At 36.7% G+C, this 22,270-nt stretch overlaps 1 protein-coding gene across 3 annotated transcripts in view; it reads left to right on the forward strand.

Moving 5' to 3' along the window:
• Positions 1 to 3,323: 3,323 nt before the first annotated feature.
• Positions 3,324 to 22,270, forward strand: part of RBBP8 (RB binding protein 8, endonuclease) — a 78,532-nt gene continuing 59,585 nt past the window's right edge. For 2 of the 3 annotated variants that reach the window (XM_036245213.1, XM_036245216.1), the window contains exons 1-2: positions 3,324 to 3,531; positions 19,206 to 19,248. In XM_036245213.1, the coding sequence (XP_036101106.1) occupies positions 3,423 to 3,531; positions 19,206 to 19,248 (152 nt within the window). In that variant the 5' untranslated portion in view covers positions 3,324 to 3,422. Of the gene's footprint in view, positions 3,532 to 15,008; positions 15,085 to 19,205; positions 19,249 to 22,270 lie in introns of those variants that run through there. The other variant, XM_036245215.1, reaches the window with a different exon arrangement.

Below are 22,270 nucleotides of genomic sequence, written 5' to 3' on the forward strand. Positions count from 1 at the left end.
CCTTCATGCTTTCCCGGAAATGTGCCTGACTCAGGCTTAGCCGCAACTCCCGCGTAACACCAGGGAACTGAAACTTCCCAAACAGAACGGCTTTAGCTTTCTCCAGGCCATCCCCCAAACACCGTGGCGGTCGCCGGCTCTCGGAGCCGCGCTCCGCTCTGCAGTCCCTGCCCTTCGCGGTGGGACACCGCGCAGTCCCCCTCCTCCGCGGGAGTCCCGGGCGCCGCCACCTCGCTACTAGGCGGGAGGAAGGGGCGTGAACTTCCAGGAACACCCGCGAGACGTCGCCCGGGCTCCAGGAGGGGCGGGTCCGGCCGTCTCCTAGCCGGGCCGACTGCCCTGGGGCCCTGCCCCACCCCCGGAAAACGCGGGCTGCCCTGAGGGGCTAGCTTTCCCGCGGGGCGTTTGCCAAGTTAGTGAGGAAAGAGGAGAAAAGCGAGCGGCCTTCTCTTCACAGACCCGGAGCGTGCCCGCATCCCCGCCGGAGCTTTCGAGAATCTCCAGGCAATCTTGGAAGCCGTGAGGAGGAGGAATCGCTCGCTTTCCCCCAAGCCGGAGTGCTGGGTCGTAGAGGCCACTTCCGGTGTGGAGCGGCGCGCTGACCGAAGGCATTTGGCCTTCGGGGCGCGGATGGCCGTCGGTTCTGGGGCTGAGTGTTAGTAAGTAGGCTGGGGCCGGGCTAAAGTTGGCTGGAGGGGCGGGAGGAAGGACCGGCCGGCGCTCCGAGCTCTTTCGTGGATTCCCGCGCTGCCTTTGCACTAGCTTCGCGCGTGCGCAGTTGCTGCGCCTCGCGCTCTCCGCGCCAGTCGTCCTGGGAGCCTTGGGAGAGGCTGCGGGAGAGGCTGACGGACGAGGGTCCTGGGTAGGGAGCCTGGGACCTCAGCTTTGCTGGTAAGAGCAGCGCTCAAAGTCTGTGGAGTTCTTGTGGGACTCGAGGCGCGGCTCTTTCCTTCCTTGTGTGAGAACCTGTGCGGTGCGACGGGAGATGTTGTGCCCAGCGCCCTTAGTGCGGTGGCTGGCACTGCCACGGGATGCCCAGATGTGCTGTGTTACCACAGACCTGAGCCCGGGATGCAACCTGAGGCCTGATGCACATTTCCGAGAGCTGAGGGCGCCCCGCGGAGCAGTGACGAGCGGTGCCCTGCCAGGAGAGGTGCCGGCGACAAGCGCTGGGCGTGCAGGACAGGTTGGAGGGGGTCTTGTGAGCCAGAATCTGCAGGTTTCGTCTCGATAAATTGTATGTGGGGAAAAAAGAACTTTTACTTCCTCCGAAGATGTATTTCTTAAAGGACACTTTTTTTTTTACACTATTGGCTTTAAATTATTTAATACTGCGCATTTTTAAATTCATTAGAGTAACTAAAACTTTGTCTTGCGCTATATACTTAATAGAAATAACTGATTTGGTTTTGGTTACTTGGCAGTGTTTTGTAGTTACTGGCATCACAACCTGAGTTCCAGCTGTGACTAGGCCTGGCCCCAGCAATGTGATGGTGGGCGAGTCACCGAATTTCCTAAGCCTCTTTCTCCACCTCTAGAATGAAATTAATGTTAGTAGCTGTTTTATGGAGTTGTTCTGAAAATTAGGATAAAAAATTAATACAAAACGTCACAATCTGAACACTTATAAATGGCAGTTTTTATTGACAGTAGTATAGGCTCATTGATTTATCTTTCAGGGTTAAAAAATAGTGGAATCAAGTCTCTTTGGAAATAACACTGTACTAATGCAATGCACCCAGTCCCACTTAAAAATAAAACTTCATTATGGAAATAATAAATGTACGTAAGAGAGACACTGGAATTATGAACTCCCTCATATACCCACGTATCCATTCCTCAGCTTCAATAATTATCAAAGTTTAGACCTTCTTGTTTCGTTTCCCCACCTAACGTCCTTTTTTTTTTTTTCCTTTGTCATTTTAGTTAAAGTGTTTTTAAGCAAATCAGAGAACGTATCAGTTTACATGTAAACATCTTAGTATATATCTTTTAACAGATAAAGGACTTTTTAAAAATATGATCACATTATTATACCCAAGAAAATTAAAAATAATTCCCTAATATCCAAAATCCAGTGTATGTTTAATTTTTACTGATTGTCTCAAGAAAAGGTATAATCACAATTTTTTAAAACTATTTTTATTTTTGTAGTACAGCTAAAAAAATTATTTTTATTGATTGATTTTTAGAGGGAAAGAGAGAAACACTGATTTGTTTTTCCACTTATTGATGCATTCATTAGTTGCTTCTTTGATGTGCCCTCAATGGAGATGGAACCTGAAACCGTGGCATATTGGGAACGACACTCAACCAACTGAACTACCCTGCCAAGGCTATAGTATTTTATAGTTTACCAAGTAGAGTCACACATGATTTTGCTCCCTTTAGAAGTGTCACTGCTTATTTTAGCTTCTTCATCAGAGACCTCAAGAAATGGGTAGTAAGAGACTTATGTCAGTTTGGATACTTGTTAGTAAGGCATTGGCTAAGGAGCCAGATGTGAGGTTTAATAGACTGGTTAATCATTTTACTTTTTTAGTGGTAAGCTAGTTAATGGTTTCAGTTTAAGAACACATTAAAATATTAATTCACTTGAACTTCTTAATATCCTGTTGCTTCCGTCAAGGGCTATTAAAATAATCAATTCTTTCTCCCCTTTGCTCTGAGAGAGGGACAAAATAGCTTTACCCTAGTTGCCTTGTTATTAAATGCTTCTGTGTTCATAAATCTTGCTGTGTCTGTATCTTTCTCACTGATTATGTGAGAAAGCTATTCAAATACTCATACGTATTAATACATCAGGCATCTTTCTTGCTCTTTATGACGTGTCTTTGTATATATATATATGTAGATTGTGTGTGTGTGTGTGTGTGTGTGTGTGTGTGTGTATATAAATGCTTGTTAAGTCAAGAATATCTTAGAATTTTTTTTTAGTTTTTGGCCCAATACACTGTTGCATTCTATATCGAATTGAAAGTTTAAAAAGCAATAAACTAATTTAGAATGGTGTATCAATACTGACCATGAATGATTATTAACCTCTCTACATTAGAATCCTTTCAATTTAACATAATTTAGGTAATTACTTTTTTCTAAGAAGAATAAGAGAAAAATTGCCTAAAAATTTAGCTTACTTAAAGTCCAGATTATTAAAATCTGGGCTTTTCTCTCTGTAATCACCTTTCCTCACTCCCCACCCCCACCCCCAAATTCTCAAAGTTATTGATTGTAGGTAAATAAGAAAAACTTGAGAACAGGCTGGGCTCAAATTACATAAAGGTAAATGCAGGATTCATTTATGTTGCAATCTGTCATTTCAGGTATTTCACCTGTTCAAAGACAACTTCATACCTATATGATGTAACAGGAAAGGTCAGAAAACATTAGGCAAGTAGAAGTGTGGAGCATATTAAAGCAAGATGAACGTCTCTGGAAGCAGTTGTGGAAGCCCTAGTTCTGCAGATATATCTAATGATTTTAAGGATCTTTGGACAAAACTAAAGGAATATCATGATAAGGAAGTACAAGGTAAAGTATTTTCTTTACTACACCACAATTATATTGTGCTAAGACTGTAATGATAATAATTTTGTCTTGACAGTTCAAACATGTTTTTTATGTCCTCACCTGTGGACATTTTTCCATTTATCTTCAGATAGAGTGGGAATAGGAGAGAGACAGAGAGAGAAACATCGATATGAGAGAGACACATTGATTAGAGATGCCTCCCGCACGACCCTGACCACGGCCGGGCACAGAACCGCAACCAAGGTATGTGCCTTGACCAGAATAGAACCTGTGACTCTTTGGTCCGCAGGCCAAACTGGCCAGGGCCAACCATCTCTTTTTTTTTTTTAATCCTCACCCGAGGACATTTTTTATTTTTTGTTCAGATAGAGTTGGAGGGAGAGAGAGGAAGAGAGAGAGAGAAACATTGACATGAAAGGTACACATCGAGTGGCTGCCACCTGCACGACTCAACCAGGGCCGGGGACAAACTGCAACCGAGGTACGTGCCCTTACCGGGAATCGAACCCAGGTCTCTCTGGACCGCAGGCCGACGCTCTAACCGCTGAGCCAAACCGGCCAGGGCAACCATTTTTAAGGGGCCATTTACAATTGTAATTTTTTGTGATTCATTTTTATGGTTAAGTTGTAGCTTTTCAACTATAGATAGCTGCTACAGTACATAGCTCTTGCACAATTTGTAGTTACTGTAGTAATATGTATCGCATGATGGAAAGGGCATTAACTTTTTTTGACTGAAGACCTGAATTTAATTTTCGATTTCATTTATCTATTTGCTCTGTGATCTCAGCCAAGTTACATAACTTCTAAACTTAATTAAGTCATTTGATAACCTTTGGGAATCTATTTGCTACCAGTACTAAGATACTAAAGTAAATGACAGTTTGCCTTCAAAGAACCTGTAGTCTAATGATAGAGACATATGAACAAATCATTATTACAGTGTAATAAAATAAGAGCTTGAAAGGTTTGTATGAAGTGCCATTAGTGAGCAGAGGATAGAGCAGTTGTGTTTAGAATGAGCATGTAAATATTATTTGTGATTGTATTAAATTGTATTCCATATAAAAGAATTTTATATTAAAGCTAAACTCAAGGTTTGATATTAAGTTTTAATATACCTATCTAATTCTGAGACTCTAATGTAATACGTTTTTCTCATGTGTGGGAAATGCTTCATATTATATTTGTTTCTTGCAACCATAGGTTTAATTCTATACTACTTTATAGTTTTAACATTGTACTGGAGTGCCATTAAAACATGGTCCACTTGAATCTAAAATATAGTATGTGGATCTGTGTGTTGGAAATGTCCCATGGTACATTTATCTGATGGTACATTTAGTTTTTGACAAAACCTCATGACAGTGGATTCATTCATTGACGTGTGAATGAGTGAACGCCAGAAATATTCTTGCAAGCCTCGGTGTACTGGGAGATAATTGTTTAAGAAATATTTTGGGGGGCACTTAATATGTGTTAGACCTTGTGAATGAAAATGAATCATATACAGTGTTATTTTTCAGGGGTTTTGTAGTGCCATTTTATCTGGGAATATAAAGGAAGAACCAGATATGTATGTTGGGGACAGAAGGGGTGGTTTACTGATAGATCAGACTTTATAATTGAATTAAGTCTAATTAACCAGTATGTACTAATCTGAAGGGAAGAATGTCATCATGCCTTTGATCATGCTTTGTCTTTAGGATTAAGCCTAAAACTTTCATCTTGAGTGACTACTTTCATTGATTGCAAGTGGGTGGGAGTAGTGCTGTGCTGAAGAGGCCTTGTGATGGAGTGGTTAAATCCATGAATTCTCCATCTAGACTTCCAATATTCGAAAGCCATATCCATCACTTGAATAAAGATGGTGACCTTGTGCAAGTTATTTAACTTTATAGTGTCTCAGATACCTTATCTATAAAATAAAGATACTAATAATCGCTACTTCATATAGCGATTACATGTAAATAGCTTAATACATGTAAAGCATTTGAAAGAATCTCTGTGTTAGCTGATGCTATCATTATGAAGCAGCAACAATTATGTACTATCAACTCCCAGCTAGAGACAGTGGGTTACTATAAAAAAGTTGTAAAAAATGTTTCACATACCAATTCCTTATTATCTCCTTTGTGGGTTTTTTTTTTTTTTTTTTTTTTTAAAACTCCTGATTTCTTGGAAGAAACAGAAAGAATGACCAAAATAATAACTTGAGAAAATCTAAATGTTTAAGAAATCTTAGAAAATTCTTACTTTCCTTTTTCTTTTTTTTTTTTGGTGAGAGGGAGGAGTAGAGATACTTTAAGAAAAATTGTCATGAAATATACATAATATAATATAATATATTAACTACTTAAAATTTTTTTTTCTGTATTGATTTTAGAGAGAGAGGAAAGGAGAGGGAGAGAGAAATAGAAACATCGATAAGAGAGAAAATCGATTGGCCACGTCCTGCATGCCCCCCACTGGGGATTTGACCCACAACCTGGGCATGTGCCCTGACCCGGAATCGAACCGGTGACCTCTTGGTGCATGGGTCTATGTTCAACCACTGAGCCACACCGGCCAGGCCATCTTAACCATTTTTAAGTATACAGTTTAGTGGTATTAAATACATTCGTAATATTATATAGTGATCACCAACCATCCATCTCTGTAATTTTTCATCTTGTGAAACTGAGACTCTATACTCACTAAACAATAACTTCCTGTCCACCCCTCCCTCCAGCCCTTGGCAGCCACTATTCTGTTTTCTGTCTCTGATTTTGACTGCTCCATGTACCTCATATAACTGGAATCATACAGTATTTGTCTTTTTTTGTGATTGGCTCATTTTACTTAGTATAATGTCCTCATCCATATTGTAGCATTTTGCAGAATTATTCCATAGTATATATATGCCATATTTTGCTTATTCATTTATAAACTGGTGGACATTTGGGTTGCTTTCATTTTTTAGCTATTGTGAATAATGTTACTATGAACAGTGATATATAAGTATCTCTTCAAGACTTTGCTTTCCATTATTTTGGGTATATACACAGAAGTTGAATTGCTGAATCACAGAGCAGTTCTATTTTTGATTTTTTGAGGAACTTCCATACTGTTTTCCCTAGTAGCTACATTATTTTACATTCCCACCAACAATGCACAAGGGTTTGTTTCTCTACAGTCTTCCCAACATTTGTTATTTTCTGTTTTTCTTTCCTTTTTTTCTATTTCCTTCTTTCTTCCCTTCTCTCTCTCTCCCCCATTTCTCCCCTCTCCTTTCTAGCCCACTCTTTCTTTCCTCTTTCCTTCCTCCTTCCCCCTTCCCTTCCCTTCCCTTCCCTTCCCTTTCTCTTCTTTTTCTTTCCCTTTCTTTTCTTTTCCTTCCTTTCCTTTCTTTTTTTTTCTTTTCTTTTCTTGATGGTAGTAGCCTTCCTAATGGATGTGAAGTGGTATCTCATTGTGGTTTTCATTTGTATTTCCTTAATAATTAGTAATGTTAAAATCTTTTCCTATGCTTATTAGCCATTTGTATTATCTATGGAGAAACATCTATTTTCATGACCTTTGCCTGTTTTTCAATCAGGTTGGATTTTTTTGTTGTTATTGAGACAGGACTTGACTTTTTTTTGTATATTCTGGATATTTATCTTATTGGATATATGATTTGGAAGTATTTGATCCCATTCTTTGGATTGGTTTTTCACTCTATTAATTGTGTCCTTTGATGCATAGGAACATTTTAATTTTGATATAGTCCATTTATCTCTTTTTTTGTTGTCATTGCTTGTACTTTTCCTTGTATAATACCTTTTGGTATTCTATCCAAGAAATCTTTGCCTAATCTCATATCATTAAGCTATTGCCTTATATTTTATTCTAAGAGCTTTATAGTTAGCTGTTATGTTTAAGGTCTTTGCTCTATTTTGAGTTAAATTTTGTATATGGTGTAAGATAAGGGCCCAACTTCATTCTTTTGCATGTGGATATCTAGTTTTCCCAGCACCATTTATTGAAAAAAACTGCCCCTTTCCCATTGAATGGTTTTGGCACCCTGGTCAAAAACCATTTGATCATATATTCAAGAGTTTATTTCTGGACTTTATTCCATTGATCTATATGTCTGTCTTTATGCCAGTACCACAGTCTTGATTATTATAGCTTTTTATTAAGTTTTGAAATCAGGAAGTATGTGACCTTCAGTTTTATTCTTCTTTTTAAAGATTGTTTTGGCTCTTCAGAGTCCCTTGAGATTCCATGATTTTAAGGACAGATTTTTCTATTTCTACACAAAATATCATTGGGATTTTGGCAGAGATAGCATTAGATCTGTAGATCGCTTTGGATAGTATTAACATCTTAATAGTAAGTTTTCCAATCTATGAACAGGAGATGTCTTTCCATTTATTTATGTTTTTAATTTGTTTCAGCAGTACTTTGTAGTTTTTACTGTGTAAGTCTTTCATCTCCTTGGTTAAGCTTATTCCTAAGTATTTTATTTTTTGGATGCTATTTTATATGTAATTGTTTTTGTTTTTCTTTTTAATTTTTATTAATTTGACAGGAAGAGGGAGGGAAGGAGAGAGTGAGAGAGAAACATAAATTTGTTGTTCCACTTATTTATGCATTCATTAATTGATTCTTGTATGTGCCCTGATCAGGTTCAAACCCACAACCTTGGCATATCAGGATGACACTCTTAAGTAACTGAGCTTCCCCGCCAGGGCTGGAATTGTTTTGTTAATTTCCTTTTCAGACTGTTTATTGTGAGTCTACAGGAACACCAGTGATTTTTATGTATCAACTTCATATCCTGCCACTTTACTGAAAGTCTTCATTTCTTAATTGTAGTTTTTCAAGTCCTAGCTGAGATAAACATTAAAAACTCTTAAATTTTTTAATGAAAGGTTGAAGTTTAACTATCTTTACTACTTTACCCGCATCCTTTACTGCTCTATTATGGTCATTCTTTGATAGATTATTCTGATCCATGTTTCCATTAAAAACCTCTTTCACATACAGGATTGCTGATGCAATCAGGGTATGGTAGTGTTCATTTAGAAATCCAGATATCAATGGAGTTACTATTATCTATTTTTTTAAAACTTAAGCTTTTTTCTAAAAATGTCAGAACACAAAGTAAGCAGTAAAAAGTTATCCCTCTCCACCACTCACACATATAGGTAACCACTTTTAGTGTGTGTGTGTGTATTCATCTATGTTCTTTTCTAATTTAAGATTTTTTTTAATTTTAGGAAATATTACACATATACAAAACTAAAGAAAATAATATAATGAACTACATACCCATCACTCAGCTTTAGCCATTGTCAGCACATGGCCAGCCTCGTTTTACCTATATTACATGTACTTCTCTATCCCTCTTCCACTCAGTTATTTTGAAGTCTCTAATATAATTTTATCTATAAATACTTAAGTATAGTCCAGTAGTCTTTTTAAAAATGTCATTTTCACACTAACAAAACAAATTCTCCAGTATCATCTAATACCTATTAGATGATAGTGTTCACATTTCCCACTTACCTAAAATGTCTTTTTTAGTTGGTTTGTTCAAATTTGTACTTAAAAGGCATTTCCATGTTGTATTTGATTGATCTATTGCTTTTTTTCAGCGTAGTTACAAATATGTCGTTAGTTTTAAAGATTTAATTTTAAATTGATAATCTTTTTGGTCCTATGTCCAGGGATAAATATAAATATTTTACATTAATTCTCCTTTTCAGTTGATTTCTACTATTTTTCCCTCAGAAAATCTAGTGTGAAACATTGAAGAAAGATTCTGAGTTTTACTAATATTTAGTCATTCATTCAGTGAGAAGTTACCAAATTATATGCCAGGAATGTAGTAATTGCTGAGGATACAACAGTGAAGAAGACACAGTGGATTTTATGGGCATCGTATTCATTTTCTTTTTGAAAATATTTATACAATATAATTATATAATGAAATGATAGCAAAAATAAGCCAGTTACAAGACAGTCTGTCTTAGTAACTCTGATAACGTAATCAACTACATGTACTTTTTTTAAAACTAGGAAGGAAAAAACAGTGCCTCCCAACTTCTGTCAAAGAGCAGAAATATCTTCCTTTTGGTTTATGATACTGTGACCCCAGCATGTAGGCTTACCAATAAGAACAGTTTCAAGTTTAAGCAGCTATCATAGGAATTACATATTATATGTAAAATTTATTTTTTGTGAGGTGGAAGTGAAGCAAATGCAATCTTTTGAAATAATTTAAATAGGACCAGATGTACTTGAGTTTTTATTAAGCATTTGATAGAGGAGAATTAGTTTCTGCCATCTTTAAGCCTTAGGTTAAATTCTTTATCCTTCATATAATTACTTTCTGTTGTTTTATAACTGGTTATAAAAAGATCATTAAATTTTTATTATGCAGAGTATCTATCTTACTCATCTTTACATCTCTGTAGGTAAAAGTGCTTCACATGTAGTAAAAAAAATTAAATCAATAAATGGTATCTGAATGAGTTGCATAGTTTATAGCTAGATCAATGGAATATTTTCTTGAATGTCAGTTTTTAAAGCCCCCAAATATATGAAAATATCAAAATTACATATCTGTCTGAAACTCTGAAATACTATACTACTATTTACTTTAAATTTTTTATTTTTAGAAAATAGTGTAGAAAGTTGGGAAAGGAAAAAGTAAGTCACCATTCTACAGAATGACATTTGTTTATTCTCTCCTAGTTTTAAAAGATATGCATGCATGTAGCTTATTGTATTGTGATCAGTGTACATAGTGTTTTATGCTTGGCTTATTTTTGCTATTCTACTAAACTGTACTTGTTTTTCATGTTGCACATCATTGTCATTTTAGAATTTTTATGCATACCCACTTAAAAACTGAGCCAGTTTTTCTCTTTATTTATTTATTTTCTTTATTGATGTATGTGACAGAGAGAGAGAGAGAGAGAATGGAGAGGGAGAGATGGAAACATCAATGAGAGAAAACATCGATTGGCCACCTCCTGCATGCCCTGCACATGAGATTGGATCCACAAACTGGGTATTTCCCTTGTCCAGGAATCAAATCGGCCACCTCTTGGTGCATGGATTGATGCTCAACCACTGAGCCACACCGTTTCTCTTAAGCTCTTAACATGGATAGCATATTTGGCAGATTTCCTCATGTTTTTGGTGTTTTCGGGTCTTTAGGAGTCCTCTATTTTATGATGAGGAAGCATTAAGAAAATAAATAATAAACTGTTTGATAAGAACAATATGCCATAGTCATCAGATTGTAGAATATTTAAAATGCATGATGGTTACATAGTATATAATTTTTAAAAATTGTACTCCTTATAGCTATATCCTAATAATCCTCACACTCCTAGGCAAGTTTATATTCACTGGAAAACTTTAGGGGAGGAATATCGCAGTTGTTATATAGTTGGTTAATATCCATGTGCTTTATGAATGGTAGGTATTAGATATATGTTTGAGCTGAGGAGAGAAGATAATCTCTGATAATATATTGATCAGGGTATTTTTTTTCCATTTTAAATCATAGATTTAAAAAAAAAAATTTTTTCTCACCCGAGGACATTTTTGCATTTATCTTCAGATAGAGCAGGAGGGAGGGAGGTGGGAAGAGAGAGAGGGAAACATCGACGTGAGAGAGACACATCAAGTGGTTGCCATCCACACGTCCCCAACCAGGGCCGGGGACAAACTGTATCCGAGGTATGTGCCCTTAGCAGGAACTGAACCTGGGACTCTCTGGCCCGCAGGCCAATGCTCTTAACGGCTGAGCCAAACCGACCAGGGCTAAATCATAAATTTTTAACGGTATTGTATGAGCACTATTTTTAAAAAATATATATTATTTAAAAATATTTTGATTGGGGCCAAGAAAATTTGCTGACAGCTAGATTTTTCTATGAGTCCTTTGTCAGTGTGTTTCACATAGTTCCATATAAAATTAGATCCTCCAACTGTGTGATAACATCAAAGACATGCCTGAAGGGTACTTAATATTTTTTAAGGTGGGGGATCCACTTGGAGAAACCAGTATAAGAGGCTATTTGAAAGACATCAAACATGGACTTGTCCGGACTTTGCAGGTTTTGAAGTATATATAGGAATCAAAATTGACTCATTTCTTTTAAACCTTAACATCAGTTTTAAAAAGAAAGAAAGAAAGAAAATGTTATGAGTGGTAGTACTTGAGATAATATAATTTTTACTTAGGTATCCAAGAATGTCTACTCCTAGGAACTTAGGTCCATCTGAATACCCTGCTATGTGTATCTTGAGCTTTCTTTTTTCTCATTTGACCACAACTAATAAACTGATAGCAAAAACATTTCACCTACAAGACAATGTGTAGACTGATCATAAAAATATAATAACATGCATTTCTTTTTAAAGTCTTTGAGCTTCTGTTGAAGAATAACAATATGCTCACCGGACTTTTTTTGTTGGAAAATTCTAGAGACATTTGTGACTGAGTCTTTTTTATCTTTTATCTTTAGGATCATATTCTTTCATGATTGTTCATTCTAATGTCTTATGTTCCTTTTGTGATAAATGCTGCTAGTTCAGGGTTAAACACAAATTGTTGATAATACATAGTCTTTATGCTTTGATTATAGTATTAACAAGTTTTAATAGAATGTAATAGAAATGTCAGAATTCTTCTTTTTTTTAATCCTCACCCGAGGACATTTTCCCATTTTTTTTGTTCAGGTAGAGTGGGAGGGAGAGAGAGGAACAGAGAGAGAGAGAGAAACATCGATGTGAAAGGAACACATCGAGTGGCTGCCACCCGCACGACCAACCAGTGCCGGGGACAAACTGCAACCGAGGTACGCGCCCCTAGCGGGAACCGAATCCGGGTCTCTCAGGACCGCAGGTCGACGCTCTAACCGCTGAGCAAAACCGGCCAGGGCTTTTTTTTTTTTTTTTATCCTCATCCGAGGACATTTTTCCATTTTTTGTACAGACAGAGTGGGAGGGAGAGAGAGGAAGAGAGAGAGAGGAAAACATCGATGTGAAAGGGACACATCGAGTGGCTGCCACCCGCATGACCAACCAGGGCCGGGGACAAACTGCAACCGAGGTACATGCCCTTAGCGGGAACCGAACCCGGGTCTCTCCGGACCGCAGGCGGACGCTCTAACCGCTGAGCCAAACAGACCAGGGCAAAATGTCAGAATTCTTTACATTATAAAAGTTACTTTTGAGCCCTGGCTGATTTGGCACAGCAGTTAGAGTGTCGGCCCAAGGACCAAAGAGTCTCGGGTTTGATTCCGGTCAAGGTTATGTACCTCGGTTGCATTTGGGTCTCTGGCCCTGGTTGAAGTCCTGCGGGAGGCAACCAATCAGTGTGTCTCTCTCACATTGATGTTTCTCTTTCCCTACCACTGTATCTGAAGATAAATAGAAAAGTGTCAAGTGAGGATTTTTTTTAAAAGGTTTTTTTTTTTTTTTTTTTAATGTTCCTATTGATTTTTAGAGAGAGAGGAAAAGAAAGGGAGAGACAGAAACATTGATTAGCTGCCTTCTGCACACCTTCTATTGGGGATTGAGCCCACAACCTGGACATGTGCCCTGACGGGGAATCAAACTGGCAACTCTTGATACATGGGTGGATGCTCAACCACTGAGCCACACCGACTGGGCTGAATTTTAAAAGTTTTAATAAAGTGTTTATTTGGGTACAATTTTTTTGTGTATCTTTTTAAGTCTTTCAGTATCAGGTTTATTATTTAAAAGCATAGGTAGCAAACTGGAATTTAGCATATTTGTTTTTCAGAATGTCACCATTTTAATAAAAGGCCTCGTTTATGGCAGGTTCTACCATCAGAATCTTATCTAATAATATCTTCTATATCTGGTAAATGTGGTTATCAGTTTCATAGAAAGCCAGGCAGATCTGGGGGGACAAAATTGGAACCTTTGAAGAAATGGGAAAGTATGGAGGTTCTAATATGACAGGATAAATATTTCTTGATTCAGTTTTGGATTGCTTTTTTAATTTTCTCACGTTTCCTCAAAAATTCCAAGAAGATTTTTGGATAACATTCATATCAAGACTACAAAATAAACAATGAGAGGAATAGCATGTAATTTTGTTCTGTAAATCAGTGTCCTCATTATTAAGAGTACTATTAGAAAACACTGAATTTATATGCATGTATGCGTAACCATGGACATAGACAACAATGCTGGGGACAGGGTGGAGGGGGGGTAAGGAGCAGGAGGAGGGTATCAGTGGAGGGAAAAGGAGAAACATCTGTAACAAAAATAAATTAATAAAAATAAATTAATTTTTAAAAAAATACTAGTACCTCACATATGTTATTTTACCATTGGTATCAATATCCATAAATTTAATAAAATTCACAAAAATGAATTTACTCATTTTGAGATTATTAAGTCTTAAGAGCAAACTAAGCACACCTTAAATATGGCTATATCCCATAAAGAAGAGTTTTCACTTTGGAGTTGAAATAATTTTTTAGGCAATTACAGAAATACCAGTAGTAGTATTTTTGGTAGAAGTTAAATGACTTGGGCTATCTATAAAGATACTATTTGTCAAGAAAGGTGCTATTAGACTTATAATTTATAATTTAAAACCATAAATAACTTGTTTAAAATGACAGTGCATACATTATATATGGTCTGTTCTGGGGAGAGAACTAAAATAAGTAAAATTAACAGCAATGATTTTTATTTGGAATTCTTTCTTCATTTTTGAATTCTTGAATTTGTTTTGTGTGTTATAACTATACATTTGGGCCCTTAATTTTTATTTCCTGCAAAATTCACATACTAGTGGATTAGGGTTAATTGTAGTACAGTGCTTGGTCTTTTGAGCGCTCTTCCTTCAATAGGTGTCTCCGGTTGCCAGTGTTACAATCCCAAATACTTTGCTGAACAGACTACCTGTTCATACAGGAGCTACATTGTTGTATAGCCTCATTCCTTCCGATGGGTGTGGAGCAGGATTAAAGCACACTTTATAGGGGTTCTAATTGTAGATGCCTAATTGACTTGATGAATAGTAAATGCTAAAATTTAAACACACATACACATATACACATAAACCTGTTTCAGGGCTGATCTGCGTGATAGAACAAATGCCTCACAGGTGTTGAATGCTTACAACATAAAAGAGTAGTCTTTCCATATTTCCTAAGATTTTTCTTTTGAAGTTTATATGGATTTTCTATCTTATTGTTTCCTTTTTTTAAAGATTCATGGCAAAAATCCATTTTATCTTTGGGCACACTTTCACTTCCAAAGGCAGACCTGAGTTTTAGTAGTCAGCCAAAATTAAAAACAAGCAAGTCTGTCAGAAAGTAAATTTTCACACACTTTGGGAAGAAAAAAAAGAGTATAAAACTGCTGACTCTAGTCTTTGGCCTAATAGGGTCACAAGTCCTTAGTTCTTCAAGAATGATTTGATGTTTTACTAAGTACTTTCAAGGTCTCAAGAGTTTTTCATCGTTACCTCAAAAAGAAGGAAGCTTCTCAAGCTAGAAACGTGACAGACAGATGGAAAAGGTATTTTAAAAATAAAATAATAATAATCAAACGATCACGCCAGTTTTATTTTTAACATTCTTAAAAAATATTTCTCCTTTATTATGTATATTTTAACAGTGTTCCAACTCTCTTAGCACAATTATTTTTTCATATTTTTTAAGTTTTTTATAGGTTTACATGTAACTATAAAAAAACAATACAAAGATATCTTATACCTTTTACCCAGTTTTCCTCAATGGTAGCAATCTTGTATAACTATAGTACAGTATCACAACCAAGAAGTTGACATTGATACAACCTTATTCAGATCTCATCAATTTTACATGCACTTACGTGTTTGTGTTTATATTTACTTCTGTGCAATTTAATCACATGTGTAGATTCCTTTGACTACTCTCATGCCACCCTTTTAAGTCCCCAGCCAGCTTTCTGCCACACCTCCAGCTTCTGGCCACCACAATGCGTTCTCCATCTCTATCATTTTGCCATTTTAAGAATGTTATATAAGTGTACTAGTATAGGGTGTACCCTTTGAGATGGGCTTTTATTTTATTTATTTATTTTTAAAATCCTCACCCGAGGATATTTCTCCATTTATCTTCAGATAGAGTGAGTGGGAGGGAGAGAGAGAAAGATCAGTGTAAGAGAGACATATCCACTGGCTGCCGCCCACACAACTACAACCAGGGCCAGGGATGAACTGCAGCCGAGGTATGTGCCCTTGACCAGAATCAAACCTAAGACTCTTTCGTCTGTGGGCCAGTGATCTAACCACTGAGAAAAACTGGCCATAAAAACTCAGCATAATTCTCTTGTGATCCATCCAAGTCGTTAATATATAAATACTTCATTCCTTTTTATTACTGAGTAGTACAAGGATACATCACAGTTCTTTGTTTGTTTTTTCCTTAAACAACTCACACATTCAAGGACATTTGGGATGTTTCTGGTATGCGGCTATTATGACTAAAGTTGCTGTGAACATTTGATTTTAAGTTTATTCACAAGATTTTTTTCACTATTCATAACATTTTATTTATTCAGATTATAGGCCATGGAAATGAGGGTGAAATGTATCATAACAGTTGGATATTTTCTACAGGGGAAATTTGAGATATAGGGCAAAAATGTAATGCAAAAATTTTCTCCAGGACCTCCATTTTTTGTGATATCTGACTTCCTGGCATTAAATCATTATCACTTGAGGCAATGAGAAGAGGCAACTTCCCTATCAGTATCTATGTGACTTTTAACTTCATCCCTAGTCAGCACAGTAGAGGGAGAGATGGTGGGGAAATATATGGGTTTACTTTTTAAACTCTTTTTGTCTTAAATTATGTTGTTCAAAAGATTGTCCTAAATTAAACAGGTAATGAAAAATCTTGTTCTTAGACATGACAAATTTATTGTTTCTATACACATTACAGAGAAAACTTTTCTTTTCTAAATGTATAACATTAGAATCCATAAACTACTAAAGACAAATAATACATTTTTTATTTTTTTAGGAATCAGTCAACTAGCCTGGTTGGTATAGCTCAGTGGATTGAGTGTCACCCAATGGACTGAGAGGTTCTGATTCAATTCCTGGTCAGGGCACATGCGGGAGTTTGCAGGCTTGTTCCCCAATAGGGGGCATGCAGGAGGCAGTCAATCAACGTTCTCTCTCATTGATGTTTCTATCTCTCCCTCTCCCTTCTCTCTCTAAAAAAATCAGTAAAAAACATTTTAAAAAATCAGTCAACTAACTATTTATTGGGGACTAACTGCCCCAAATAAAGTAAATTATTGAGTAGAGATAGAATTTTCAAACTTTCTAAGCATTACTTTAAAGAAGTAAATAAAATATTCACAACTGGCAAAGTTATGAAAACGTAAAAAGATTGACTTAGGTATCAGAGAAAGTACACATAGAAGCTAACCCCCTTTATGATAATCACATTGCCAAAAATAGCATAGAGAAAACCAAACAATTTAGTGTTGCCAAATAGAATTAATTTTTTTATTTAATGATTTTTTTTTTAATCCTCACTCAAGAATTTTTTTTTTTTTTATCCTCACCCGAGGACATTTTTCCATTTTTTGTACAGATAGAGTGGGAGGGAGAGAGAGAGAGAGAGGGAAACATCTATGTGAAAGGGACACATCGAGTGGCTGTCACCCGCACGACCAACGAGGGCCGGGGACAAACTGCAACCAAGGTACATGCCCTTAGCGGGAACCGAACCCGGGTCTCTCTGCACCGCAGGCGGACACTCTAACTGCTGAGCCAAACCGGCCAGGGCCCAAGAATATTTTTCCATTGGTTTTTAGATAGAGTGGAAAGGAGGGAGGGAGGGAGGGAGGGAGAGAGAAACATTGATGTGAGAGAGACACATCGATTGGTTGCCTCATGCATGACCCCAACTGGCACTGGGGTTCAAAGTTGCAACCCAGGTACATGCCCTTGACCAAGAATCAGACCCATGACCCTTCCATCCTTGGGCTAACCCTCTAAACGCTGAGCCAGACCGGCCAGGGCTATTTAATTTTTTGTTGTTGTTTTTAATCCTCACCCGAGGCTATTTTTCCATTTTTCTTCAGAGTGGGAGGGAGGGGGAGAGAGAGAGAAACATCGATGTCGATTGGTTGCCTCCCACATGATCCCGACGATGGCAAGGGATGAACCACAACCGAGGTATGTGCCCTTGACCAGAATCGAACCCGTGACTCCATTAGTCTGCAGGTTGATGCTCTAACTGCTGAGCCAAACCAACCAGGACAGATTTTTTAAATATTTTTTATGGTTTTTGTTTTTTTTTTTTTTTAGAGAGAAAGGGAGAGGAAAAGTGAAGTAAAAACATGTGTGAGAGAGAAACATCGATAGGCCCCTTTTGGGGATCGAGCCCACAACCCAGGCATATGCCCTGACTGGGAATTGAACTGACCAACTCTTTGTGTATGGGACAACTCTCAACCAACTGAGCCACACCAGCTGGGGTATTTAATGATTTCAATAGCTGTATATTATTCCATCAAGTGGTTATGTCATATTTTAAACATCTTCCTATTTTAATATTTTATATTGCTATAAATTGTTTACTATTCTTTATGACTGTGAGTTTCTCTAGTTTAGATTATATTCTTAGGTTAGAATCCAAGATGTAAGATATTTATTTATTTATTTATTTATTTAAAAGACCTGTTACATATTACTAAATTGCTTTCCAAAATAATTGTGTCAATTTATAGTATCTCCAGCAAAGTATGGGAATATGGTTTTACAACACTTTTATTAACATTGAGTATTATAATTTTGCTAAGTAATTTCTTTTTATTTGAATTTATATTTAGTTGCTAGTGATGTTGGATATATTTTCATTTTGTTTAATGGCTCTTTTTCTCCTTTAATTATTGTTTCTGAAAATTTGAAATGTCACTCTATTTTGTCTGTCTTTCTTGCAGTTTCAGTGCCCATCAGCCTGTTTCCTTCACAATAACTACCCAAGTTCCATAGGCAGTGGTCTTCTCTTAGTTTTGTGTCAGACTCAATTAAAATAAAAAATATATATTAACATACCTTGAGATAAAAACACTAGTGCCCTTTGTTAGGTACTTTTCGTAAACAATTTTGCTACTAGTCCAGGACTTCTTGCCACAATCCAGTTTAATCTCAGAAAACAGAGCCTACATGAGTACTATTGCTGTGAGCAAATACATAGGTTATGTCAGAACATAGACTTTCATTTGTACTGAACTTCTAATTATATGCTTGCCCCTGCTAGTAAAAAACAAGTAACTCACTTTAGGTGGAGAAAACTTCATTCGAGTTGGCTGTCATATAGTAAACTAAAAGCAATAATGTTACAGATATACTTTTGTGACCTCAGGGTATAAGTAAGAGAAATAACTCTGTTCACGCTAATGGCACCTGGCTCATTATTCAGAGGCCAGTCTCAAGTGACTTTTTAGTATAGCATTAGACTCAAAGAAATTTAAATTAACTGCTTTAGAAATGGTAACATGTCTTTTCATTTCTTTTTCTAAAGTTTTGTTGTTAGTATACACAAAGGTAGTGGATTTTTGTACACTGATTTTGTATCCTAGAAATGGTAAAATGTATAAATAAAATACTCTTTTTCTTCCATTTTATTTTTCAGGTTTACAAGTAAAAGTAACCAAACTGAAAAAGGAACGGATTTTGTAAGTATCAATATAACAGTAATGTCTTATTTATAAAGTAATTGATACTGCCCTGGCCGGTTTAGCTCAATGGTTAGAGCATTGGCCCATAAACTTATGGATCAGGGTCGTGCAGGAGGCAGCCAATCGATGTGTCTCTCTTACATTGATGTTTCTCTCTCTCTCTTTCTCTCTCTCCCTCCCTCTACCCCCCGTTTATTCTAAAAATCAATGGGAAAATGTCCTCAGGTGAAGATTAACAAAAAATAAATGAATAAAGTAATTGATGCTAATGTTCTATTTGACCTCAATATCGTATTTATAAGGAAATTAGCTTTGGTTAGCGTGGCTAGTTGATAGCAAGTTTTTCAAACTTCTAAAGTAAAAAGATTAACTTAATTTTGAGTATAGTCTTAGTTAATATTTTCAGATATTTATATTTTAATATAATTTTGATATATAATATTTTCCGTAAAGTATTTATTAAGATGGGAACTGATCTATAAACTCATTTTGATCTGTCAACAGCATTCTTTTCTCAACTGTGATTATCACCTGGAATTTAAGATACCACAAAAAGGGGAACAGAATAATTCTGGGATTTTTAAGCTTATGTAAGAAATGGGAACTAGCCCTGGCTCAGCGGTTAGAGCATTGACCCAAGGACCAAAGAGTCTCGAATTTGATTCTGGTCAAGGGCACATACTTCAGTTGCAGTTCGGTCCCCAGCTCTGGTTAGGGTCGTGCAGGAGGCAGCCAATCAACGTGTCTTTCTCACATTGATGTTTCCCTCTCTCCTTTCCTCCCTCCTACTCTATCTGAAGATAAATAGCAAAAACATCTTCAGGTGAGGATTTAAAAAAAAAGAAATGGAAACTAAATATTCTAGACCCCTTTTAATTGGTATAAAATTACCAGTGGTTCTGAATTGTTTTGATTGTTAAGTCCAGAATCAGATCTGACTGTCTAAGTTAGGAGTAGATATTTACTCATTGTACTTTAGAGTTTCCACATTCACATTCAGGAATCTGGAATAGTGTGCATAGTAGAATATTATTACTTATAACAGAAATTAATGTCATTGCGACTAATACTGCATTTGCTTTATTATATATACCAGTGGGTCTCAGTTACTTCATGTTCCTAACGTTTCCAAGGCTGTAGCCAAAAGCTAGAGTTTACCAAGCACCCATCAAACACACCTATTATAATTTGAAAATGAAAATTGCACTTTTTCTTTACACCTAGAAAGTCATGTTGGAAAATGACTTAGATTCAGAAATATAAAAATCATAAATGTTTTAAATAGTTCTTTTGAAGAATAATTTTATGATTTTTCTTAATTAGTGATACTTTTAAATGGTTTGCATTGTTGAAAGTGCATATACCTTCCTACCTTAAAGATACTTTGTTAATCATCTTTACCCATTGGATAACCCATTTGTCTATTTCTGTGGTAGGGCTGTGTTTAGTTTCCACAGTGGAGAGATGTTTCTTTACTTATAGAGGAAATTAAATAAATTATTTCTGAGCAGTAAAATCAGGATGCACATCTTACTAGTTAGGATAATTTTTTACTGTGAGGGAAAAAACCCACCAGAAGTGGCTTACAGTAAGGAAAACATATTCTTTCACATAAAAGGCCCAAAATAGGGAGATTCTAGGACTGGTTATCCAGTGACTCAAAAATCATCAAAGACTCAGGTTATCTCTGTCTTTTCTATTCTCTTCTCTGCCATCTTCAGTATTCTGGTTTGTCCTATTAGCCTTCACTGCAAAATGTCAAGATGGCCATTATCATTCTAGTTATCACTTGCAGAACCTCCTTTTGACCCTTTTTACTAATTATAAAAGTTTGCTAGAAGTAGCCCCCAGCAGACTTAAATCTGACTGATGATTATTGTGTGCTCATTCCTGGCAAAGGGAATTAAATTGATATGATTCGCTTAGAGTAATAAAGATTCTGATCATACGTTATATGTATTCTAGGATTAAGCAAATAAGTAAATATATTATTGATAATGAGAGCCAGGTTTCTCACTGTCAGGTGAAAGGAGTTACATACAAATAAGAAAAAGGAGACTGCTATGTTGATTCCTGTGCTGCTGGGTAGGAATTATAGTTGTTAGTATGTATTTGTGGATTTTAGTATATAGATGAATACATGTAAAAACAGATGTAGATATGTGTTCATGTGTGTGAGGACATACATTTATTTTCTAGGCTTGATCTGCTGAGAGGGCCTGGAAACAGTGATTCCCAGCAATAATGAGTACACCTGAGGCCCATATCTTGCTTTTTTTTTAAATATTTTTTTTTAGAGTGAGAAGAAGGGAGCAGGGAGAGAGAGAAATGTTGATCGGCTATCTCCTGCACGCCTCCTACCAAGGATCAAGCTCACAACCCAGGCATGTGCCCTGACCAGTAATCAAACCAGGACCTCTCAGTCCATAGGGTGATACTCAATCCACCGAGCCATACCAGAAGGGCCATATCTTGATTTCTTTAAATTTTTTGTTTTCCTTTATTGATTTTAGAGAGAGAAAGTGAGAGGGAGAGAGAGAGAAACATCGATGAGAGAGTACATCGATTGATCGCCTCCTGCATGCTCCCTACTGGGGATTCAGCCCACAACCTAGGCATGTGTCCTGACCGGGAATCAAACCAGCGTCCTCTTGGTGCATGGGTCGATGCTCAAGCACTGAGCCACACCGGCTGGATGACACCTTGATTTCTAAAGAGGATCCTCCACTAAAAAGAATGAAGGGTTTTGTTTGGTTGGTTGTTTTTTTGTTTTGTTTTTGGACAATTGTCTAATGTTAGGGCTTTAGGATATGCAAAATACATTATGAGCTGGAACATCTTGTGGTCCCAGAAAATAAGAAATGTTCAAAATGTAATGGAGGCATGTTGAAAAAAATACAGGAGATAAGTAGGAAAAAAAACCTCCTAATGGCAAAATCTAGAACAACCTAAACAATGAAATAGTGATAATAATGAATAATTCTACCCATGGAATAAATAAACAGTTTTTTAGAATTCC

The sequence above is a fragment of the Molossus molossus genome, unplaced genomic scaffold, assembly GCF_014108415.1.
Source record: "Molossus molossus isolate mMolMol1 unplaced genomic scaffold, mMolMol1.p scaffold_m16_p_6, whole genome shotgun sequence".
NCBI classification, from domain to species: Eukaryota; Metazoa; Chordata; class Mammalia; order Chiroptera; family Molossidae; genus Molossus; species Molossus molossus.